This window comes from Pleurodeles waltl, chromosome 7 (assembly GCF_031143425.1).
Source record: "Pleurodeles waltl isolate 20211129_DDA chromosome 7, aPleWal1.hap1.20221129, whole genome shotgun sequence".
Taxonomy (NCBI): domain Eukaryota; kingdom Metazoa; phylum Chordata; class Amphibia; order Caudata; family Salamandridae; genus Pleurodeles; species Pleurodeles waltl.
Window position 1 is genome coordinate 764,265,651 of NC_090446.1, and position 25,778 is coordinate 764,291,428.

Below are 25,778 nucleotides of genomic sequence, written 5' to 3' on the forward strand. Positions count from 1 at the left end.
ATGCCAGCACCCTCGCTGCTGCTCCCTTGGCCAAGAGAGCCTGAACTTCTCCACGGAGTATGGGTAAGTTGTCCCTGGTGAGTTGTTGTGGTATAGGTGGTATGTCTGGGGAATAGGATGCAGAGTGTAAGCAATATTCATGTTCCATAGTCTGGAGCATCCATTAGTCTGATGTGATGTTCTGTCATCCATAGAGATGAAGTGTGACACGACCACCTACAAGATGATTGTGTGAAACCAAGTACAATTTAAATGGCTTTTGCAGCGGCAGGAGTAGTTTGGTTAATGCTTTGCTCCTGGGGGCCTGGATGCTGTCCGCTAGCTCCCTGGCTTCACCACTGAAAGGACTAGGAGGCACGTTGCTGCCGAGGCCCATAGTGGCACTGACTCTTCAGGTATCTTCTATCAAAGTTTTGACTGAGCTTTTTTGCTGAATGTACTGCCGACCAGGCAGACCTGAGCATACAGACCAAGTGGTGGCTTTGCCTTCTTTACATTTATTTGGATCCCAGTCAGCCTTAGCTCCTAAAAGCTGAGCTATCAAATGGCATGCTCCATAAGAGATTGCGGACTGTCAGATGAAAACCCAGTCAAGTGTATTCAAGTGGGGCAGATAAGCATCACACTGGTCCCAACTACCCTACCCAAGCTGCTGACTGGGTCCAGGTCAGAATGGATAGTGTATTTTGCAGCATCTTGGCCGTTGATCATCAGAAGTTGGAGAGTTTGTGTGACATGCTCCCAAACAGTTGGCAAGATACCACCTGTTTATTCAATGGGACTCAAGAGCTTTCTTTCGCCCAGGTGCTACAGTATACTGGTGAGAGCCTCTTGAAAAGGGACTAGATGCTCCTAGATGGTAGCTGCAGGGTTCAGGACTTGTTTCAGGACATTGGTTTTGACCTCCTGCAAGGGCAGTGTTAAATCAAGGATGTAGGAAGTTGGCTCTGTATGCACTATTTCAAAGTAAGGAATAGTATGCACAGAGTCCAAGAGTTCCCCTTAGAGGTAAGATAGTGGCAAAAAGAGATAATACTAATGCTCTATTTTGTGGTAGTGTGGTCGAGCAGTAGGCTTATCAAAGGAGTAGTGTTAAGCATTTGTTGTACATACACAAGCAATAAATGAGGAACACACACTCAAAGACAATTCCAGGCCAATAGGTTTTTGTATAGAAAAATATATTTTCTTAGTTTATTTTAAGAACCACAGGTTCAAGATTTACATGTAATACTTCAAATGAACGGTATTGTAGGTCGGTACTTTAGGAACTTGGAATTAGCAAAATAGCATATACAGTTTTCACATAAATCACATATAGCTATTTTAAAACTAGACCGTGCAATTTTCACAGTTCCTAGGGGGAGTAGGAGTTTGTTAGTTTTTGCAGGTAAGTAAACCACCTACGGGGTTCAAGGTTGGGTCCAAGGTAGCCCACCGTTGGGGGTTCAGAGCAACCCCAAAGTTACCACCCCAGCAGCTCAGAGCCGGTCAGGTGCAGAGGTCAAAGTGGTGCCCAAAACGCATAGGCTTCAATGGAGAAGGGGGTGCCCCGGTTCCAGTCTGCCAGCAGGTAAGTACCCGCGTCTTCGGAGGGCAGACCAGGGGGGTTTTGTAGGGCACCGGGGGGGGGGACAAGTCCACACCGGAAGTACACCCTCAGCAGCACGGGGCGGCCGGGTGCAGTGTGCAAACACGCGTCAGGTTTTCAATAGGTTTCAATGGGAGACCAAGGGGTCTCTTCAGCGATGCAGACAGGCAAGGGGGGGGCTCCTCGGTGTAGCCACCACCTGGGCAAGGGAGAGGGCCTCCTGGGGGTCACTCCTGCACTGGAGTTCGGATCCTTCAGGTCCTGGGGGCTGCGGGTGCAGAGTCTTTACCAGGCCTCGGATCTTAGAAGCAGGCAGTTGCGGTCAGGGGGAGCCTCGGGATTCCCTCTGCAGGCGTCGCTGTGGGGGCTCAGGGGGGGCAACTCTGGCTACTCGCGGTATCGCAGTCGCCGGGGAGTCCTCCCTGAAGTGATTGTTCTCCACAAGTGGAGCCGGGGGCATCGGGTGCAGAGTGTCAAGTCTCATGCTTCCGGCGGGAAACGCAAGTTGTTTCAAAGTTGCTTCTTTGTAGCAAAGTCGCAGTCTTGGGTGAACAGAGCCGCTGTCCTCGGGAGTTCGTGGTCCTTCTAGATGCAGGGCAGTACTCTGAGGCTTCAGAGGTCGCTGGTCCCTGGGGAGAGCGTCGCTGGAGCAGTTTCTTTAGAAGTGGGGAGACAGGCCATTAGAGCTGGGGCCAAAGCAGTTGGGGTCTCCGTCTTCTCTGCAGGGTTTTTCAGTTTAGCAGTCCTCTTTTTCTTAGGTTGCAGGAATCTGAGTTCCTAGGTTCTGGGGAGCCCTTAAATACTAAATTTAAGGGTGTGTTTAGGTCTGGGGGGTTAGTAGCCAATGGCTACTATCCCTGAGGGTGACTACACCCTCTTTGTGCCTCCTCCCTGAGGGGAGGGGGGCACATCCCTTATCCTATTGGGGGAACCCTCCATTTGCAAGATGGAGGATTTCTAAAAGTTAGAGTCACCTCAGCTCTGGACACCTTAGGGGCTGTCCTGACTGGCCAGTGACTCCTCCTTGTTTTTCTCATTATCTCCTCCGGTCTTGCCGCCAAAAGTGGGGCCGTGGCCGGAGGGGGCGGGCAACTCCACTAGCTGGAGTGCCCTGGGGTGCTGTAACAAAGGGGGTGAGCCTTTGAGCCTCACCGCCAGGTGTTACAGTTCCTGCAGGAGGAGGTGTGAAGCACCTCCACCCAGTACAGGCATTGTTACTAGCCCCAGAGTGACAAAGGCACTCTACCCATGTGGCCAGCAACATGTCTGGTGTGTGGCAGGCTGCTAAAACTAGTCAGCCTACACGGATAGTCGGTTAAGGTTTCAGGGGGCACCTCTAAGGTGCCCTCTGGGGTGTATGTTACAATAAAATGTACACTGGCATCAGTGTGCATTTATTGTGCTGAGAAGTTTGATACCAAACTTCACAGTTTTCAGTGTAGCCATTATGGTGCTGTGGAGTTTGTGCATGACAGACTCCCAGACCATATACTCTCATGGCTACCCTGCACTTACAATGTCTAAGGTTTTGCTTAGACACTGTAGGGGAATAGTGCTCATGCACTTATGCCCTCACCTATGGTATAGTGCACCCTGCCTTAGGGCTGTAAGGCCTGCTAGAGGGGTGACTTATCTATACTGCATAGGCAGTGTGAGGTTGCAATGGCACCCTGAGGGGAGTGCCATGTTGACTTAGTCTTTTTATCCCCACTAGCACACACAAGCTGGCAAGCAGTGTGTCTATGCTGAGTGAGGGGTCCCCAGGGTGGCATAAGATATGCTGCAGCCCTTGGAGACCTTCCCTGGCATCAGGGCCCTTGGTACCAGGGGTACCAGTTACAAGGGACTTATCTGGATGCCAGGGTGTGCCAATTGGGGAAACAAAAGTACAGGTTAGGGAAAGAACACTGGTGCTGGGGCCTGGTTAGCAGGCCTCAGCACACTTTCAAATCAAAACTTAGCATCAGCAAAGGCAAAAAGTCAAGGGGTAACCATGCCAAGGAGGCATTTCCTTACAAAGGACTTCGCTGCCTACCTGATGACTGTAGCAAAGGAGATAGGGATTCTTCAGTGGCCAATGGTTTTGGGGTAATCAAGCCAATGTCAGGGAAAGTGTCCAGCCAACTTCCATCTTGAAGGTCTTCAAGAAAAATAGCCCCTTCAAACATATCCTCCTCGTAGCACTGTTTGGAGTCTGAGAAACAGTAAAGACGTTGTTCAGGGAACTTTTGAGCTTCAAAATCTGGTGAAAATGTCACTCAAATCCGGCGTCAGTGACGTTGACAGCATTGGCAAACTTTGGGCCGGTTGCGTCCGCATCGGGTGTCGTCAGATGTCGCTCCTTGCTCAATGACTGGGTCAACCTCGTATGAGGGTCAAATGGTGTGCTTTGGGACAGATCCGACAGGCCCCAGACAGGCTGCCACCTCAATCCTTTCAGGCCAAAAGCACTCCACAAATTAATGCAACAGTCTCCTTTAGAAGTTGCATTTCGGCAGCTGTGGCTGCTTGGTGAGATAAAAAGTCATGTGGAAACTCATCAGGAATCTGCTCCACAGAGCAGGTCCGAGGACAAGAGGTACCCCAAGCATCGCCCGACCGCAATCAGTGCGAGTGGTGGGATGTTGGTGACCAGTCCTTGAACTTCTTTTGCGATATGTACAACTTACCTGAACTAGAGGCTCTAAATGTGGAGCGCTCCTGTGATCAGTCCCTATAGTGAGAGTTCAGTCATGCTCGCGATCTCGACCGAGAACACTTCTTTGACTTCATCTGGATTTCAGGGACCACAGGTTTGGCTTTTTGGTCTTGTAACGCTTTTTGGTCTGTTTTCATGCAAAAAGAGCTCAACTTTGTATCACGTGTGGTTGTCAGTCACTGACATCTGTTGTTGATAGTCATGACACTGCTTAAAACCTGTCATTTTAGGGCCCATATTTACACACTGAAAAGAGTCAAAAGTTTATTATGCTGGAAAAGATCAGTTGAAGACAGCATTGCTTGCTACATATCAGTGTCGAAGGAGCGGACAGAAAAGAACTGACATGAGTGAACGGGGGTGGTGCATATATTGGGGACATCACATCTGAGGCAGCTGATGTGGAGGCTCACAACACCATCTACCAATGCACAAATTGCTGTGCTGTAAAGTTTCCCGATTCAGTCGGGTGCTTGATGAAAGTCAAAAGGTGAGGAATCTGCAGACAGAATTTTCTATCAAAAACTGCTGTTTAGCATATGTGCTCCAATAATGCTTATAACCTGTAAGGAAATGCCTCCTTGGCATGGTTGCCCCCTGACTTTTTGCCTTTGCTGATGCTATGTTTACAATTGAAAGTGTGCTGAGGCCTGCTAACCAGGCCCCAGCACCAGTGTTCTTTCCCTAACCTGTACTTTTGTATCCACAATTGGCAGACCCCGGCATCCAGATAAGTCCCTTGTAACTGGTACTTCTAGTACCAAGGGCCCTGATGCCAAGGAAGGTCTCTAAGGGCTGCAGCATGTCTTATGCCACCCTGGAGACCTCTCACTCAGCACAGACACACTGCTTGCCAGCTTGTGTGTGCTAGTGAGGACAAAACGAGTAAGTCGACATGGCACTCCCCTCAGGGTGCCATGCCAGCCTCTCACTGCCTATGCAGTATAGGTAAGACACCCCTCTAGCAGGCCTTACAGCCCTAAGGCAGGGTGCACTATACCATAGGTGAGGGTACCAGTGCATGAGCATGGTACCCCTACAGTGTCTAAACAAAACCTTAGACATTGTAAGTGCAGGGTAGCCATAAGAGTATATGGTCTGGGAGTTTGTCAAACACGAACTCCACAGCACCATAATGGCTACACTGAAAACTGGGAAGTTTGGTATCAAACTTCTCAGCACAATAAATGCACACTGATGCCAGTGTACATTTTAATGCAAAATACACCCCAGAGGGCACCTTAGAGGTGCCCCCTGAAACTTAACCGACTGTCTGTGTAGGCTGACTAGTTCCAGCAGCCTGCCACACTAGAGACATGTTGCTGGCCCCATGGGGAGAGTGCCTTTGTCACTCTGAGGCCAGTAACAAAGCCTGCACTGGGTGGAGATGCTAACACCTCCCCCAGGCAGGAGCTGTAACACCTGGCGGTGAGCCTCAAAGGCTCACCCCTTTGTCACAGCCCAGCAGGGCACTCCAGCTTAGTGGAGTTGCCCGCCCCCTCCGGCCACGGCCCCCACTTTTGGCGGCAAGGCTGGAGGGAACAAAGAAAGCAACAAGGAGGAGTCACTGGCCAGTCAGGACAGCCCCTAAGGTGTCCTGAGCTGAAGTGACTCTAACTTTTAGAAATCCTCCATCTTGCGGATGGAGGATTCCCCCAATAGGGTTAGGATTGTGTCCCCCTCCCCTTGGGAGGAGGCACAAAGAGGGTGTACCCACCCTCAGGGCTAGTAGCCATTGGCTACTAACCCCCCAGACCTAAACACGCCCTTAAATTTAGTATTTAAGGGCTACCCTGAACCCTAGAAAATCAGATTCCTGCAACTACAAGAAGAAGGACTGCCTAGCTGAAAACCCCTGCAGAGGAAGACCAGAAGACGACAACTGCCTTGGCTCCAGAAACTCACCGGCCTGTCTCCTGCCTTCCAAAGATCCTGCTCCAGCGACGCCTTCCAAAGGGACCAGCGACCTCGACATCCTCTGAGGACTGCCCCTGCTTCGAAAAGACAAGAAACTCCCGAGGACAGCGGACCTGCTCCAAGAAAGGCTGCAACTTTGTTTCCAGCAGCTTTGAAAGAACCCTGCAAGCTCCCCGCAAGAAGCGTGAGACTTGCAACACTGCACCCGGCGACCCCGACTCGGCTGGTGGAGATCCAACACCTCAGGAGGGACCCCAGGACTACTCTAAGACTGTGAGTACCAAAACCTGTCCCCCCTGAGCTCCCACAGCGCCGCCTGCAGAGGGAATCCCGAGGCTTCCCCTGACCGCGACTCTTTGAATCCTAAGTCCCGACGCCTGGGAGAGACCCTGCACCCGCAGCCCCCAGGACCTGAAGGACCGAACTTTCACTGGAGAAGTGACCCCCAGGAGTCCCTCTCCCTTGCCCAAGTGGAGGTTTCCCCGAGGAACCCCCCCCTTGCCTGCCTGCAGCGCTGAAGAGATCCCGAGATCTCTCATAGACTAACATTGCGAACCCGACGCTTGTCTCTACACTGCACCCGGCCGCCCCCGCGCCGCTGAGGGTGAAATTTCTGTGTGGGCTTGTGTCCCCCCCGGTGCCCTACAAAACCCCCCTGGTCTGCCCTCCGAAGACGCGGGTACTTACCTGCAAGCAGACCGGAACCGGGGCACCCCCTTCTCTCCATTCTAGCTTATGCGTTTTGGGCACCACTTTGAACTCTGCACCTGACCGGCCCTGAGCTGCTGGTGTGGTGACTTTGGGGTTGCTCTGAACCCCCAACGGTGGGCTACCTTGGACCAAGAACTGAACCCTGTAAGTGTCTTACTTACCTGGTAAAACTAACAAAAACTTACCTCCCCCAGGAACTGTGAAAATTGCACTAAAGTGTCCACTTTTAAAGTAGCTATTTGTCAATAACTTGAAAAGTATACATGCAATTGAAATGATTCAAAGTTCCTAATGTACTTACCTGCAATACCTTTCAAACAAGATATTACATGTTAAATTTGAACCTGTGGTTCTTAAAATAAACTAAGAAAAGATATTTTTCTATAACAAAACCTATTGGCTGGATTTGTCTCTGAGTGTGTGTACCTCATTTATTGTCTATGTGTATGTACAACAAATGCTTAACACTACTCCTTGGATAAGCCTACTGCTCGACCACACTACCACAAAATAGAGCATTAGTATTATCTATTTTTACCACTATTTTACCTCTAAGGGGAACCCTTGGACTCTGTGCATGCTATTCCTTACTTTGAAATAGCACATACAGAGCCAACTTCCTACATAACCTCTCTCTCTTTTTGGCATGGTTACCCCCATGTTTTGCCTGCTGTCAGTTTAGACCGCTTTCACTGGGTTCCTGCTAACCCCTCTAAACTTGGTTGCCTAGGACTGTGCATATCCCACACTTTGAATACCGATGCCCCCTTGAAAGTCCCTTTGATATAGTACTTGGGGAACTAGGGGTTCCTCATGGGCTGCAGCATGTATTGTGCCACCCATGGTAGCCCATGCAAAATGGGTCTGCAGGCCTGCCATTGCAGCCTGCAAGAAAAGGTGCATGCACCCTTTCACCACAGGTCACTGTAAGTCACCCCTATGGTAGGCCCTCCTAGCCCAGAGGGCAGGGTGCATGCCCCTGTGTGTGAGGGCACCCCTGCATGAGCAGAAGTGCCCCTGCAAACTCCTGTTCCATTGCACCGGACCTCATAAGTGCGGGGAAGCCATTTTACCTATGTACTGGTCACTGGTCCTGTGTCCAGCTACATAATGGTAACTTCAAACCTGGGCATGTTTGGTATCAAACATGTTGGAATCATACCCCAATACTGTTGCCAGTATGATTCCATGCACGTTGGGGGCTCCTTAGACCACACCCCAGGATTGCTCCTAACAGTCTTCTAGGGTTTTCCAGGCATCCCACGCTGCTGTCACCCCTCAGACAGGGTTCCGCCATCCTGCTGCTTGACCAGCTCAAGCAGAGGAAGGCAGAACAAAGAATTTCCTGTGGGAGTGGGAGGCAACACCCCCTCCCTTGGAAATAGGTGTTACAAGACTTGGGAAGGGTAGCCTCCCCAAGGCACCAGTTAGCTTTGAAGAGCACTTTTGGTACCCTCCATGCATAAACCAGTTTGCATCAGTCCAGGGACCCTCGGTGGTGCCCATAGATCCTCCAGGTGGCCACTTGACTATGCCATCTAGAAACCAGAATGGGCAGAGGCCCCTGGGAGAATCGTAGTGGCCAGGTCAGGCAGGTGACCTGTCATCCCCCCCTCCTGCTAGGTGGTCACCTAGGTAGGTGACCAATCCCCCTATATGGATTATTTAGGATGGGTCATCGGATTCGATGCGCAAGACTCCACCAGGACTCCTCTGCATTGTTAACTTTGACTTCTGGCCACTGGAACAGCAACTGGACTCCTCAGGAACCGACCAGACTGCAACTCCGGTGACGACTTCGCTTTTTGGAGTATTTTTCTCCGGCTCCTTTCTGCAACATTTCCCCAGCTGTGCATTCTCTGGGGTTGGCGAGACTTCAGCCTGCACCAAGAAGCAAGAAGAAATCTCCCTTGGAGTGAAGGAGTCACTCGCCTGCATCTGCGGGCACCTACAGCAACGACATCTGCTCTCCTCTGGATCCGTGTGGAGCCTGCATCACATGTGGAGGTCTGGAGCGGTCCCCTTTGTCCTCTCTGCCAGCTGTCCAACTTGGGAGACGGTGAGCCCTTGCCTCTCCTTGCAGGACAGTACCCCTGTGCACTGTGATTTTTGCAGCTACCAAGGCTTGTTGCCTCCAGCTCCAAGGGATTTTGAGGCTCCAAGAAGCCCCGGTTCCCAGCACTTCTTCCTGCCAAGCACGGTCTCCTCTCTGCGGCTCCAGCGACGTAGGGCTCCTCTTCAGGTGTGCGGACTGGGCCTCACTGCGACTTACTGTGCCTGCTGCAAGTGAGTTGCCTGTGGGGGCTGCGGCGGCTTCTATTGACTCTCTCGACTGCTGAGGGTCAACCCAGACTGTCCTTAAAGGGTCGAGTTCCATGGACCCTGCTGGTTCTCTTCAGACTTGCAACTCTTCTTTTTCTCCTCTTGCATTTGCTGAGGCTTGTTGGTGGTTCTCCAACACCACTGACCATATGCAACCCGACAACCGACATGGGACACCATCTGTGCCGCTCCAAGGATTCCTCTTCAGCTCCTGGGCTCCACAGCTGGTTGTCTTCTTCCCCCATTGACGTGTTCTTCATCCACAGAAGGGTGGATAGTGTCTCCTGCCCCCACTGGACACTCCATCGTGGACTGAACTCTGTCCCCTTCTTTTGCAGGTCCTCTTCATTCAGAATCCACCGCTGGTTTCTTCTAGACTGGTCCTGTTCTTGCACAATTCTTTTTCTAAGTCCTCTTGTTAGTCCTTGAAAAAAACAGATACTTACCTCTGTTCTCCTGGTTGCTGGGCGTCACTCTGGTACTCACCTCTTGGGGTCCTAGTTCTTCCAGCTCCCCTCTAACGACTCCACATCCCTGGGTAGGGGACTGTATCTCGCACTCCATTTTTTTAGTATATGGTTTGGCCCTCCCCTAGGGTCCTTGCTATTTTCACTACGTATTGCCATTGCTTGTTGATTCTATGCTAATTTCTGATTACTATTGTGTATATAACTACTGTGTACTCACCTCCAGTTGGGGGGGACCGCCTACAAGTATTTTAGAGTTGTGTTACTATAATAAAGTACATTTATTTTTATAACATTGTGTTGTTCTTTCATGTGTAATAAGTGCTGTGTGACTATAACGGTATTGCATGCTTCCTCGACAAGTCTTGACTGCTCATCCACAGCTACCTCTAAAGAGCCCTGGCTTCCTAGACCCAGCCTATACTTTACTAATAGGGGATACCTGGACATGGTACAAGTTGAGAACACCATATGTGTCCACCACACACCAGGCCAGCTTCCTACAGTAACCAAAGTATACTTGTAAATTTGTACATTTAACTGTCCAAGCGTAATTACAGCAGACAGTCAAAGCTAACTGCAAGGAGGTGGTAAAGGATTGAACCCCAGATACAGAACACCACGATTATCACACTTGGAAAAAAGATATGAATAGTCAGATTTATCTATCTTAAGACCTGAGACCCAATTTATAGTAGAGCGGTATGGAATGAAGTCCTACAAACCGGGGCTATAAATCTTAGCCCAACACATATGTTTTTGCCTCAGTCTTTCCTGCACCAATGCCGGCCTCCGTCTGCTTTTTTGTCCCATAAGAAAATAATTGTGAGTGCCCATGATCTAGACCACTGAAAATGTTTAACAGAATAAGTGTTCAAACTATAAATGTATTAAAAAAAATATCACAATTATACATCAAGACTACTGAAAAGAGTGGGTCATGCAGTAAAGTGAGATTTCTTTATTCGACCCACATCATTAGAGAATAACAAAGTAGCTGTATTCGGGAAGGTTATTTTTAAGTGTTTAAATTAACTGCTGACATGTTTTAAGAGCGGGCCGATAAAATACATCCAAAAATAAAAGCAAGATTCCATAATATCAATCTGCAGATTGTAAAGTTACCTCCATGCAGTGACAGGCAGGGGTATGATGCCCGCATTAAATCCTTCAGCAATCCATCTGCATGCTCCTGCTTGTCGACAAATATAATGACAGATCCTTTTTCCTGGTTGTTTCCCAACAATTCAAGCAGCTTCAAAAACTTCTTTTCTTCTTCTATAACAATCTAAAATAATCACAAAAAGGAAAAAATAAACTGTTGTCCAGACATAATCTGGTGGCAAAGAAAGTACGGCAAACGTATAGTGGGTTAAGGAAGGAGTCGAGTGTCTTGGATTAAAAACTCTGGAACAGATTGCACAAAAAATCAGGAACTATCTTCTAATAGAAAATCCAGCTACGATCGTGTTATATCACTGAGTTAGACAAAGTAATGATGAGTTTGTAAACAAGCTATCCATGGTGTCTGACGTTTGTTTATGATGACTGTTATTTAATAATTCATAATCTGAACTGCAAGTACTTGATATGGCAACTGAGAGTCTTAGTACACGACCACCAGAGTGACACAAAGTAAGATCTCAACCACCAAGGAGGATAACTGACGCTTGACCGTAAGTGCATCAAAGACTACAGGCCCCATTGCAAGTGGCCCAGTAGATGTGGTGTGGCACTACTGTTGTCTGGTGGCATTATTGCACGACTGCAGGGCCATTACAAGTGTCCGGCTAGAATGGTGAATAACATGAAGGATGCAGAAATACTACACCATTTCTGCAAGTTGTTCACCGTCTGGCGTGTTTCTAGGCACACACTCCACTAACAGCTAAACACAGATGTATATGTGCCCAGAAATATACTGGCACTTGTAATCCAGACGATTTCAACCAGAACAGACAACCATTTGAATTTTTATTAGACTGGGATCACGCTTTCATGGTCATAAATGGGCACTAGCCAGCGGTTGCAGGCAGTGTGTCTGGTTGGTGACTAAGAAGCTCCTTCAAAAGGTGTGAGCTCCTGAAACCCAACATGAGTCCCGGCCTAATACATGTAAAAAAAAATCAAAGTGACAGAAAAGTTATCCAAGTATCAAGCTCTACTGATGTCAAACAATGTAATTTTATATGTCATCACTGATGTCAGAGAACATCATAAGTGCTGTAATGTGTAAGGTCATAAGTAGTGCAAGGCGAGGGTGCCAGTTATATTTAATTGACCTAATTATGACTGGTGGATATCAGTGGCTCTTAAGAGTTTAAAACATTATGTTTCACCCTACCACAAAGTTACATTAACCTTTTTTTCAGTGACTTTCTGTGTTTTGTTTAATGTAACTAACAATATAAAGGGGTGTAATTTTAAGTAAGGCAGACTTAATGGCTTTGTCAAAGGGTCAGAATACCAAAATATAAAAAGCAAGTCTATTGGCTTTCAACACACAAAGTGCGTGGTACCCAAAGTCAGAACAGGTTCTTCACTTAAGAACCTGCTCTATCGCTATTCTTCCTATTTAAAAACTCTTTGGCATCCCAAATATTTGGATGAGGTGGGCTCACTCACATAATGTGACATGCTTCATCGTCAGCTACCTCGTCCCTCCCTGGTAAGATAGGTCTATCAGGGCGGACTCGACCACAAGGGGGGCTATCTTGAGGGAGTGCTTAGATATTACTCTTGCTTGATACTGAACTCTAGTCCAAAAGATTGTTAAAAAATTACATCTATCAATCAATTAATCAATAATATGTTAAGCATGTTACTCACCCGATAGGGTCTCAAGGCGATGGGGGGGAGGGGGGGCGCTACTACTCGAAGAGCCATGTTTTGAGGTGCTTTCTGAAGGCTAGGAGGTCCTGGGTCTTGCGTAGGTTGGTGGGGAGGGAGTTCCAGGTATTGGTGGCAAGGTGGGAGAAGGATCTTCCGCCGGAGGTGGTGCGTTGGGTGCGGGGGACTGTTGCAAGGGCGAGGTCGGTGGAGCGGAGCTGGCGGGTCGGGTTGTGGAGGTTAAATTGTTCATTGTGGGAGGCCGGTCCGGTGTTGTGGAGGGCTTTGTGAGCGTGGATTAGGATTTTGAAGACGATCCTTTTGTTAATGGGCAGCCAGTGTAGGGATTTGAGGTGGGTGGAGATGTGCTCGTGGCAAGGGAGGTTGAGGATGAGACGTGCGGTGGCGTTCTGGATGCGCTGGAGTTTTCTCTGAAGCTTGGCCGTGGTCCTGCGTAGAGGGCGTTACAGTAGGCCAGTCTGCCGCTGACGAGGGCCTGGGGGACCATTCTTCTGGTTTTTATCGGAATCCACTTGAAGGTTTTGCGTAGCATACGGAGGGTGTTGAAGCAGAAGGATGATAAGGCGTTGACTTGCTGAGTCATGGAAATAGACGAGTCTAGGATGAAGCCGAGATTGTGTGCATGGGTGGTGGGTGGCAGGGGTGGTCCTAGGGTGGCAGGCCACCAAGAGTCATTCCATGCTGTTTTGTTGGGTCCGAAGATGATGATCTCGGTTTTTCCTGAGTTCAGTTTGAGGTGGCTTGCTGTCATCCAATTGGCGATGGCGAGGAGTCTGGCGTGGAGGTTGTCCTAGGCGGTAGAGGGGTTTTTCGTGAGGGGTAGGATGAGCTGGGTGTCGTCGGCATAGGAAATTATGTTGAGACTGTGGGAGCGGGCGATGCTGGTGAGCGGAGCCATGTAGATATTGAAGAGGGTGGGGCTGAGTGAGGATCCTTGGGGGACTCCACATATGGTCTAATGTGGCTTTAGATCGGAATGGAGGGAGGCGAACTGTTTAGGTTCTTTCAGAGAGGAATGAAGTGAGCCAGTCCAGGGCTTTGTGGCGGATTCCGGCGTCGAAGATGCATGTGCGAAGGGTTTTGTGGCATACGGTGCCGAAGGTTGCGGAGAGGTCGAGAAGGATGAGGGCAACGGTTTCACCTTTGTCAAGTCTGGTCCTTATGTCGTCAGTGTAGGCGATGAGGGCGGTCTCGATGCTGTGGTTTTTGTGGAATCCAAACTGGGAGACGTCGAGTATGTTGTTGTCCACCAGGAAGGGTGACAGTTGTTTGTTGACTAGCTTCTCTATGACCTTCGCGGGGAAGGGGAGTAGAGAGATAGGTCGGTAGTTTGTGAGGTCTTCGGGGTCTGCTTTGGGTTTTTTGAGCAAGGCGTTGACTTCTGCGTGTTTCCAAATATCTGGGAAGGTGGCGGTCTCGAAGGAGCTGTTGATGACGGACCGGAGCTGGGGAGCGATGATTTGGCTGGCCTTGTTGAAGATGTGGTGGGGACAGGGATCTGTTGGAGAGCCAGAGTGGATGGAGCTCATGGTTTTGTTGGTTTCTTCATCATTTGCGGGGGTCCAGGTGCTAAGTATGTTGGTGCGGCAGGGTGCTGTGGGGTTAGGTGCATCGGTGGCGTTATGAAGCTTTCATGTGTGTCTGCGATCTTGTGGTGGAAGTAGCTGGAGAGGGAGTTGCAGAGGTCTTGCAAGTGCGGAGGGTCGATGGCGCAGGATTTGGTGAGTTCTTTGTTGATGGTGAAAAGCTTCCTTGCTGTTATGTGTGTTGTTGTCTATGCGTTCTTTGTAGAAGGATCTTTTGGTGGTCCGGATGAGCTGATGGTGTTTGCGCATGGCTGATTGGTGGGCGGAGAAGTTGCTCATTGATGGTTCTTTGCGCCAGGCTTTCTCAGTTTTTCGGCATTCTCATTTGGAGGTCTGAAGTTCTGCGGTGAACCAGGGAGCTGTCTTGATGATGCGGGTGTTGCTAGGTTTTTTTGAGTGGAGCGAGGGAGTTTGCGCACTCGTCAATCCATTGTTTGAGGTTGAGGGCGGCGGTGTTGGGTTAATTGGTAATAGGTGATATAGACTGGGCGAGGTTGGAGATCAGCTGTTCCTTGGAGATCTTATTCCACTTGCGGTGAGGGATAAGATGTTGTTGGTGGTGGGCTTCAGGAAGGAGAAGTGGACGCTGTGGTGGTCAATCCAAAGGAGTTTGGTGGTGTGAGTGAATGCGATCTGGCTCCTGGAGGAGAATATGGCATCAAGAGTGTGTCCGGCTGGGTGGGTGGGCAAGGTGACCAGTTGCTTGAGGTCGAGTTTCACGAGGTTGTCCAGCAGGGCAATGGAGTTGCAGTCGCTGGCGCTCTCCAGGTGGAAATTTAGGTCACCGAGGAGCAGGTAGTCCGTGGAGGCGAAAGCGTGGGGGCTGATAGCGTCGGCGATGTCGGCACAGAATAGGGGGCGGGCCTGGTGGTCTGTAGATAAGGGTTCCTCTCAAGGTGGTGTTGGTGTGATGTGTATCTGAAAGTGTAGGTGTTCTGCGGCGTCCAGGGTGTCGTCGGAGTTGGTGGAGATCCTGATGGAGTTTCTCTGTATTATGGCGATTCCCCCTCCTGGTTTGTTGATACGGTCTATTCGGGTGATTTCGTAACCCTCCGGGATGGCAATGGCAATGTCGGGTTCTGATGAGGGGTTCCATCCATGTTTCAGTGATGAAGGCGATGTCGGTAGAGGCTGTCGTGAGTAGCTCCCAAAGCTCGATGGCGTGCTTGTGGACGGAGCGGGTGTTGAGGGGGATGCAGCTGAGTTGGTTGGGCTGTTTGGTGTTGTTGTGGTGTTTGTTGGCTTGAGTGCAGGAGAAGTGGCATGAGTGACATGTGAAAGGTCCGTGGGTGTGTCTGGGTTCGGCCTGGGCGCAGGCGGTGTGCCGGCCGGGGTTGAGAGCGTGGAGCTCTGTGGTGGAGTAGAGACGTGTAGAGGCATGGGAGGTGCATGGACCAGGGGGACGGGTGTTGGGCGTGGTCCAGGCGCTGACGGGCTTTCCTCTAGTGCGTCTCTGGCTCTGCCACGCAGGGGCTGTCATTAAGAAGGGGAGGTGGGAGGGAGGAGCAGCTGGGAGGCGGAGGGTGTGGCCAGTGGGGGCGTGAGGGGGGCGGGCCGCAGGGGATGCAGCGGCAGGGACGGGGAAACCGGCAACAGCCGGAAAAACTCACAATGCAAAAAGAAAAGCAAAAGGAAGACGAAGCAGAGCAGACACAGCAAATGGGCAATAAGAGCACAACAGTACAGGGAAAACAAAATATAAAACAGAATACCAAAACAGAATAAAACATACAATATGCAGAGGATACGCCAACCACTAGACACCAGGGAAGGAGGGCCTCGAACTTAGCAGTAAGGGCGGGGTGTGGGGCACAGAGGCAGGCTGGTGGAGCTGATCACCGTGTCGAGTGTCTTCTAGCCCAGGTCAGGGGTCACACTCTGCACCACGCAGGAGGCGCCATTAAAAAGGGGAGGTGGAAGGGAGGAGCAGCTGGGAGGCGGGAGGGTGTGGGCAATGGAGGCGTGAGGGGGGCGGGCCGCAGGGGACGCAGCGGCAGGGAGGGGGAAACCGTCAAGAGCCGGAAAAAGCTCACAAGGCAAAAACAAAAGCAAAAGGAAGACGAAGCAGAGCAGACACAGCAAAAGGGCAATAAAGAGCGCAACAGTACAGGGAAAAACAGAATACAAAATACAATATGCAGAAGATACGCCTACCACTAGACACCAGGGAAGGAGGGCCTCGAACTCTCTTTAGCAGTAAGGGCGGGATCTGGGGCACGGAGGCAGGCTGGTGGAGCTGATCGCCGTGTCGAGTGTCTCCTGGCCGTAAGGCAGGTCATGGGGTCACTTGGTAAACCATAAAGTATATTTTTTATTCAGGTGGTACTCTGGATATGGCTAAAATAATACCACAAAGGTATTCATCAGAGAGTCCACACTGCATCTTAATCTTTCTCCTTCCTTGAATCATGGAGAAGGATCTATAGATTTGCCCAGACAAATGCCCAAGACCATCACAGGCTGTGAGAAAGGCATACACATGGCACAACTAGATGTATGCTTGGAACATAATACTAATTGGCATCCTTTGATAAATACCTTTATGGGATTATTTTTAGCCATATCCAGGGTACCACATGAGTTCCTTGCTCTGAGTCCTAGTTCCAGTTTCCAAGTACCAGCAGGACATTCCTTGTTCCAGTGCCTGTTCCTAGTTTCAGTTTCCTGTACCAACGATGCATTTCTTGTTCCAGTGCCTGCAGGGTACAGCCTGCCCTTGATTCCTGTACTCATGTTCTTTATCTTTGAAGCCCTGTTCATAACTGCTTCCAATGCCCTGTTCATAATTGCCTGTCCTGTTGTCCTCCTTGACTGACAGCTGTCTTGTCTGTCCTGTATTATGGTTACTCTTCCATTCTGGTTGTTTTATGTTCCATTCCAAATTCGGTCCACTGACTGTTGCAGTCCCTATCTGTTTACACTGTGAATTCTGGCTGGGTCTCCGTTCCCATCAGGTAAGAGAAATACTTCTGTTGTTGCACCCCTGTCCTTCGGAGTCTTACCCGTCTCAAAGTTGTCAGTCTCGTTCCACCTTGCACTGAATACAACAGTCTCTAAACAGCTGGCCCCACTATGACTTTGCATGTATGACTGTTAAGAGTAGCCTGCTGATGTCAGTCCAAAGTGCTTTCTCTAAGCTACCCTGAGACCTCTTGTTCATATACCAATACACTGCTTACTTTGATCATACTTTGCTTGTGTCGGTCTCCTGTCCTTTGTTTAGTAGCCTCAGTTATACTTTGAGTAGCCTGGTATTACCTTGCCTCCTTGCCAAGTATTACCGTTGGACTCACATGGCCCGCCTTCTTTTCCCAACATGTAGTCTCTAGTCCTTACCAAGTCTCTTCTTGTTACATCAGTGTAGGAATCTGTGCCACATGCCATGTAACACTCTCCACTGGCCTTCTGGCTTCTTTAAGCATTTTATGGCTCCAGCTGGTAGACCCAAGAGGCCAAACTCTGTCCTCACTAACCATGTTGCTAGGCTCGAGGTGGCTGGCTCCAGATGGCATATCAACCCCATTCAATTGCCAACAAGTCCTGGTGAGCTGTCTCAAAACTTTGTATGCCTCCTGGACAACTGAGGTAATATTGTTTCTGTATCACCAATTGTGTCAATGGTATTTGAGTGGGGAAGAGAGGAATGTAGACACATTTCCTGACCAATCAGTCCATAGGGAATTCCCTACTGACTGGTGCTGCGGATAGCTAAAATAAAAGCAAAAGCATTTCGCGTTCATCCGAGTTGCAGATAGGGCTATGTATGTTATGCCCCATTTCTGAAAGATTTTTTCACCAGTTGGTATGCGCCCATTCTTATGAAGCATTTCTCTGTCTCCACCGTTTCTGTACCCGAGATACGTGTATTGACACTAGCATTATACTTCTCCGGGCAGCTGTAGGAAAGTGCCACTGTTGGCATGGTTAAACAATCCCCCCCCCTCCACTTCCCCCCCCCTCACACACACACACTTTTTGCCTTGCGTTGATACCAACTTTTATTGAAAGTGTGCTGGGATCCTGCTAACCAGGCCCCAGCACCAGTGTTCTTTCCCAAAATCTGTACCTTTGTTTCCACAATTGTCACAACCCTGGTACACAGTTAGGTCCCTTGTAAAAGGGCTGCAGCATGTATTATGGCACCCTAGGGGACCCCTCACCCAGCACTTGAACACTGCCTATGCAGCCTGTGTGCGCTGGTGTTGAGAAAAAGGCAAAGACGACATGGCACTCCTCTCAGGGTGCCATGCCTACAAACCACTGCTTGTGGCATAGGTTAGTCACCAATCTAGCAGGCCTTACAGCCCTAAGGCAGGATGCACTATACCACAGGTGAGGGCATAGTTGCAGGAGCAATGTGCCCCTACTGTGTCTAAGTCAATTCTTAGACATTGTAAGTGCAGTGTAGCCATATTGAGTATATGGTCTTGGAGCTTGTCATTATGAACTCCACAGTTCCATAACGGCTTCACTGAATACTGGGAAGTTTAATATCTGACTTCTCAACATAATAAACCCCCACTGATGCCAGTGTGGGATTTATTGAAAAATGCACCCAGAGGGCATCTTAGAGATGCACCCAGAGGGCATCTTAGAGATGCCCCCTGTATGTTAGCCAAACTGCTAGTGAAGGATTGACCACTCTGTGCCAGCCTGCCACTTACAGACAAGTTTCTGACCACATGGGGTGAAAGCCTTTGCGCTGTCAGTGGTCAGAAACAAAGCCTGTCCTAGGTGGAGGTGCTTCACCACTCCCCCCCCCCCCGCACCCCCCCCCCTTACAGGAACTGTAACACCTGGCGGTGAGCCTCAAATTACAGTGCCCCAGGGCACTCCAGCTAGTGGAGGTACCCGCCACGTACAAAGCCCCACTTTTGGCAGCAGGTCCGGTGGGGAAATTCAGGAAAACAGGGAGGAGTGACCACTCCAGCCAGGACCACCCACATTGTCAGTGTAGCCATATTGAGTATATGGTCTTGGAGCTTGTCATTACGAACTCCACAGTTCCATAACGGCTTCACTGAATACTGGGAAGTTTAATATCTGACTTCTCAACATAATAAACCCCCACTGATGCCAGTGTGGGATTTATTGAAAAATGCACCCAGAGGGCATCTTAGAGATGCACCCAGAGGGCATCTTAGAGATGCCCCCTGTATGTTAGCCAAACTGCTAGTGAAGGATTGACCAGTCTGTGCCAGCCTGCCACTTACAGACAAGTTTCTGACCACATGGGGTGAGAGCCTTTGCGCTGTCAGTGGTCAGAAACAAAGCCTGTCCTGGGTGGAGGTGCTTCACCCCCCCCCCTTACAGGAACTGTAACACCTGGCGGTGAGCCTCAAATTACAGTGCCCCAGGGCACTCCAGCTAGTGGAGGTACCCGCCACGTACAAAGCCCCACTTTTGGCAGCAGGTCCGGTGGGGAAATTCAGGAAAACAGGGAGGAGTGACCACTCCAGCCAGGACCACCCACATTGTCAGTGTAGCCATATTGAGTATATGGTCTTGGAGCTTGTCATTACGAACTCCACAGTTCCATAACGGCTTCACTGAATACTGGGAAGTTTAATATCTGACTTCTCAACATAATAAACCCCCACTGATGCCAGTGTGGGATTTATTGAAAAATGCACCCAGAGGGCATCTTAGAGATGCACCCAGAGGGCATCTTAGAGATGCCCCCTGTATGTTAGCCAAACTGCTAGTGAAGGATTGACCAGTCTGTGCCAGCCTGCCACTTACAGACAAGTTTCTGACCACATGGGGTGAGAGCCTTTGCGCTGTCAGTGGTCAGAAACAAAGCCTGTCCTGGGTGGAGGTGCTTCACCCCCCCCCCTTACAGGAACTGTAACACCTGGCGGTGAGCCTCAAATTACAGTGCCCCAGGGCACTCCATCTAGTGGAGGTACCCGCCACGTACAAAGCCCCACTTTTGGCAGCAGGTCCGGTGGGGAAATTCGGGAAAACAGGGAGGAGTGACCACTCCAGCCAGGACCACCCATAAGGTGTCCAAAGCTGAGGTGACTTCCTCCCTGCAGAATCCTCCATCTTGATCTGGAAGACAGGGACCAATAGGGAGAGGTTTGTGACCCTCTCCCCAAAGGGAGTGGGCATAAGGAGGGTGTAGCCACCCTCAGGGACAGTAGCCTCTGACTAATGCTCCTAAATCTAGGATTTTAGGCCTTTCTGAACCCAGCTCACCAGATTCCTAGTGACCTGACCAAAAAAAAAAAAAAAGGACTGCTTAGCTGAAACCCCTAGCAGAGAAGGGCAACTGCTTTGGCACCAGCACTACCGGCCTGTCTCCTGCTTCAAAGAACCTGTAAAATAGCAGCGATGCGTTCAGCAGGACCAGCAACCTCTGCCAAGCTCCACAGGACTGCTCTGCACCCAAAAAGACCAAGAACTCCAGAGGACAACGGCCCTGTCCAAGAAAAATCAACAACCAAGGACTCCCACCTCACTCCGGATGCGTGAGCCCTGCCCACTCTGCACCTGAAGTCCATAGCCCGTGTCCAGATGGTCCACCCAGCCAGAGATGATCCCCAGACAATTGCGAGCAAGTGCCCACCCTAGGTTGACCTCTCCACCCCTCCATGACGATGCCTGCAAAGGGAATCCCGAGATCAACCAATTAAATTAAGAAAATATATTTATGCTATATAAAAACCATTGGTCTGGAGTTGTCATTGAGTGCGTGCTTCTTCTATTGTCTGTGTGTACAACAAATGCTTTGCACTACCCTCTGATATGCCTAACTGCTCGACCACACTACCACAAAAGAGAGCATCAGTATTTTCTACTTTAGCCTCTGGGGAACCCCTGGACTCTGAGCACACTATATCTCATTTTGATAGAGTATATACAGAGCCAGCTTCCCAAAGCAGCCCATTGTCATATGCCCTGTGCTAGTTTTGGCAGCACGTAAGATCTCCCCCCCGTTTGTTTAGGTAGAACATAGTGGGTGTGTTGCATGTTTGGATTTCAACTGTCCTACCCACCACCTGCACTTGTAAGGCCTTGAGGGCCAAGAAGAGAGTTTTAAGTCCCAAGACATTTATGTGTTTCACAGCCTCCGGGAGTTTCCAAATGCCCCTCATGTTCAGTTTCCCCACTTACCCATCCCATCCCATATGAGATGCAGGTGTTGCAAAGGATGTATAGGAATTTGCAATGCTGAAAAGTGCCTGCGGTGTTTGTGTTCGGGGCACAATTCCGAGTCTTGTGAGGAGTGTGCCCTTATGAATGCGAAGGCGGTTCAGGAATGCGAAGGTGTACATCCCCTAACACACAAAAGAAGTCACTGAGGAGTTTATTCCTTAGCTGATCCCAATGCGTTCTGAGTTTCTGGGGCCCTTGGCAACAATTCAACAGATTAAGCCCTTTAATAAGGACATGTTTAGCATTTCTGACACACTTCTGGGTCCCTATGGCACGCCTTTGAATCAAAGGATCTGCAGAGGACTTCAGTCAGGTTACTGCTGTGCCTCCGGAACCCATCTCGGATTCCATTCGGGCGCCAGCTTTCAATCCAGCAAACAAATCTACACCTGTCTCTTTTGACATTGATGTCAGCCCTGATCCTGTCAGTGTAAGATCCTGTTCTTGTATTTGTTTCTGACTGAGTCAAATTCATCTCGTCCCAACCGAAGTTGTCTCTCTACGTCGTACCAACACAACCAATCCCAGACCAATGTGACTCATATAGAACCAAGCCTCTGCTTCCGAGGTGCATGCCAGCACTCTTTGGTTCTGAGGAATTCTTTCATCACAAAATGAACCACCAGTAACTCAAGTACATTTAAGTGCAGGTGGTTTTGTCAGACAGACCAAAAGGATATGGGCACCAGCGCCAAGATAGGAGGAGTTCACAGTAGCATGATCTTCCAAGGGCTGAAAGTATGACCCACCAAAAAGTCCATACACTAGTGCAAATCTGGATGAACAGAATGAGAGATCTGCACCTGAGCTGTACGATTCACCTGATGAAGGAGTCACTGAGGCCTCACACACCATTGAAGGGCCCTCATCTGCCAGATGGCACCATCAGGATGCATGAGGCTATAAGGCTGACCATACACAAGGCCTGCAGTACCAGGATCAGAGTCAAATAGCCAAGAATCATTTGCTGAATATCTGTGAACCTCTAAGGACTTTTATTTGGGTTGTGACCAGAACCGCCTAGATGAAGGTCGGCCACTGGGTAGGGGAAAGATGGGAAAGTGGTAAAGCCTTTATCGTGGAGGAGAGTCATAGTCTGCGGAGGGTGTTCTCTGACCTGTGCTGGGACTCCGCCATCACTAGCCAGTAGGCAAAGTACTAAACATCATAGTGAAGCTGCCACAAAACAAGCACTTTTTCAAATACCAGTGGAGTGGACTTAAGTCCAAACAATAGAAGTATGGACATCTAGTGTGGGGATCCCACCACAAACCTTAGGTAACAACTGGACAGGAAAAAAGGACAATGAAAACAGATGTCCTAAAGATCTAGGGACAGCAACCAGTCACAGCTATTAAGATATGTCTTGAAGACAGCATTCTGAAATGTGGAGTAGCCTCGAAATTTCCTGTAGTGCTAGTGTTAGGCCCAATGAGTTAGTACTCCTGGGCTTTCTCTCGGAACAGCTCGGAACAGCCATCAAATGTCATGTCCACAACTATGCCTTGGATGTTTCTGGAATATTCAGTTGAACCCATACGCATAGGCTGAACAATGGTGTCCACCGAGTCCCAGCCACACTTCTAGATGTGTTTGGATACATTCAAACGATCAGGAGCTTGTACAGGGTCATCAGTATCTTGTCTGGTGATGAGGAAATGTTCAACATCTGGGATCAGCAATGAAAGTTCAAACATCCTGGGAGAAGGGCCTGGTCCTCAAGTAAGAAGATGCCTTCTTTGTCCTATGTTGCCTTTTGTATTTTACAGGGTAAGACATTTGGCAGAGATGGTTTCCTTATAGGTGACTTACCTGTGAGTGAACAGAAATCTCTTAGGTGTCTCCTTTTGAGCCTTACGCAGAAAGAACTTGGCCTCAGACTTCCTGATGGCTTTCGGGTGAACAAGGCACAAGAAGTAAAGAGAGGAAGAGCCCTAGGATGCCAAGTGGTGACCCTCAAGAGCTTTTTCTGGGGGTAAGGTTTTCCAAACCAGTTTGAAGCGTGTAAGAGGTAATTCATAAGGTGATAAATCCATTGGAGCTGAAACCATCAGAATATTATAAATGAGGGTGTAGTCTAAAATGGTTTGAGGAGAGCTGTTCAAGAGGGTGGACATAAGAGACGATATGTTTAAGGTTTTAGTTTCATTGCCTTGGGGTTCTTTAGTATCAGCAGGACTCCGTTCCAGATTATTCAGGAGTGAACAAAAAGGGCAAGCCTGGGAGCCAAGCTGCAACAGTCATATTTCATTCATGACAAGAGAAGTAAACAGTGTAGATCCAAGAGAATGGCCAGTTAATACAGAAATCCAGGGTCTTTGCACTCAAGGTGAAAGTGGGGAGAAATTGTCCAGTTGCATGCTAACTAATTCATGCTGCTAACTAAAACAGTCAAGTTGCTGAAGTGCACCCATCAAAATGATAGAAAGCTTATTGAAGACAACTGCACAGAACTTTCTGACTGCCCTACAGACAGAACACTGGACCTACATGACAGTTATTAGACCAACTTTACAACAGTACACAGTCTTCAAATGTATAGGGATCCCTGGAAAAAAAAAAAGGGAGGGCTAAATTATCCACGGGAGCCTTGAAGAGGATTTTCATATTTACTGGGAGCCAGTCCAGTTCAGTAATGGATGAGGTTACATGCTTCTTGGAAGAGTATTCTATACATACAGCCCCTGCTTTTGTACTCTACAGAACATGGAGTTTGTGAACTTTTGATTTGAAAACCTGACAAAGAGTGTAAAAGTGGTCCCTGGGTATAGCAGGAATCAGCCTCGGGTCCTCTGGCACCGGCTTCTCCGCAGCAACACTCAAGGACAAAGGCAATACTTCAAAGGTTCAGAAGGGAAGCCCAAAGATTGGCCAGGCACATAACTTCCACAGACTGAGCCAATACCACACCAACAATATTGGCAGACCACGGAGGACATATCTCGATCGGCCTCAGAGCTTATTGAAAATGCCACACCCAGTTATGTATGATATGAACGACAGTAGTGATGCTGCAAATGTACTGCCTCTGCCATCTTTGGATATGGCAGACTACCTGGCTCACTAGAATGCCATGAGGCTAAATACATTTTCAGGAAACCGAATAACAGTGCATACTGTGAGTGGACGACTGGGCTGTGAAAGAAGTAGCAGATGCTGTAAGACTGAAACTCTGCTGACTGGGAAACGCTTCTCCCATGGCTGCATGCAGTTAGGACCCAAGAAGGGAAGCCCAGGATGTCCCTTTGGGGAGGAGGCAGATTTGTTTGGTTGTGTGCTAGGTACAGCATCTTACCCCTAACTCTTGATCAGCCAACTGTTGTTGTAGTGGAAGACATAAATACCCTCACCTTCACAAATGTGCAATTACCACTGCTGAGCACTTTGTAAACACACCCTTGTAGCAGTGGTAACACCAAAAGAAAGTACTTTGAACTGGTAGTGTTGTCCACTTATCACAAAGAAAAGGTACAGTCGCTGTGCAAGGTCGATGGGGATGTGGAAATAGGCATCCTTAAGACCAAGCACTGTCATGAAATTACCCTGTTAAAGGACGGGATGACATTCTGCAGCGTGCCATATGAAAATGTTCTGATAGGATGCGAGGTGGAGGGGGTCTCTGGCCAAGGATGGCGTGAGAGTGCTAGCCTTCTTGGGAATGAGGACATGGAGCATTTGTCACTCCCCTAATGCTGCAGGGACATCCTCCCAATGGCACCCTTTTGTTGAAGGTGGGGGGGCGAGAGGTGGTGGGAGGTCACATCCCTTGACAAAAGCCACATTACCCCTACCACAACTTTTACCGATGTAGGGTATGCTTTTGCATGAACTGCTCAGGCGAAATGGTTTTTAGTCCTACCCTGGGCTGCTGCTTCTGAAACGAGCCTCCGTGGAGGTTTGCCGGTGCCCTGGATGGAGGCGCACTAGTGGGCGATGTGAACTACCAGAGCATTGGGTAGAACCTAGCACTTAATATAAGTTAGTTCACAGAGAGAGCTTACATTTCTTTTCAACCCTTTACCTTATTCTAGACAGCACCATGATTTCTCAGGAGCCAACCTAGCAATGTCCTTGATCATGAAGAGGAATTGAAAAATGCACTCAGATTTGAAGAACCTCTCCAAGAGAAAGTACTCCTTCCCATGGGCGACATGCATGACATTTGTGGAAGGCTGCAACCCTAAATGACCTCAAGATAGTCAGTGGTGCCATCAGGGGTTGTGGCCTTGACAGGGTAATGTTACAGAGCAGGGTCACCTGTGGGAATCCAAGCATGGATCATCACTGTGCCCCCTACCTGATGGCTGCTTATAAGGGACAAAAGGCCCTTAGGGACTATCTGGTCTGAATACAAAATAAGGGACCCCTATGACAACTATGATGGATATAGTGGGAGAGGTGTGTATTGGTGTGGTGATTTGACATGGTCACCCACACTTGTGCCTGGTACTTGGTGCAATTTTGACTGAAACTGC

The 25,778-nt window shown here is 49.2% G+C and overlaps 1 protein-coding gene across 1 annotated transcript in view; it reads right to left on the minus strand.

Moving 5' to 3' along the window:
• Positions 1–25,778, minus strand: part of DDX46 (DEAD-box helicase 46) — a 669,293-nt gene that overhangs the window by 300,160 nt on the left and 343,355 nt on the right. The window contains exon 15 of the mRNA XM_069199247.1: positions 10,832–10,994. Within this exon, the coding sequence (XP_069055348.1) occupies positions 10,832–10,994 (163 nt within the window). The remainder of the gene's footprint in view (positions 1–10,831; positions 10,995–25,778) is intronic.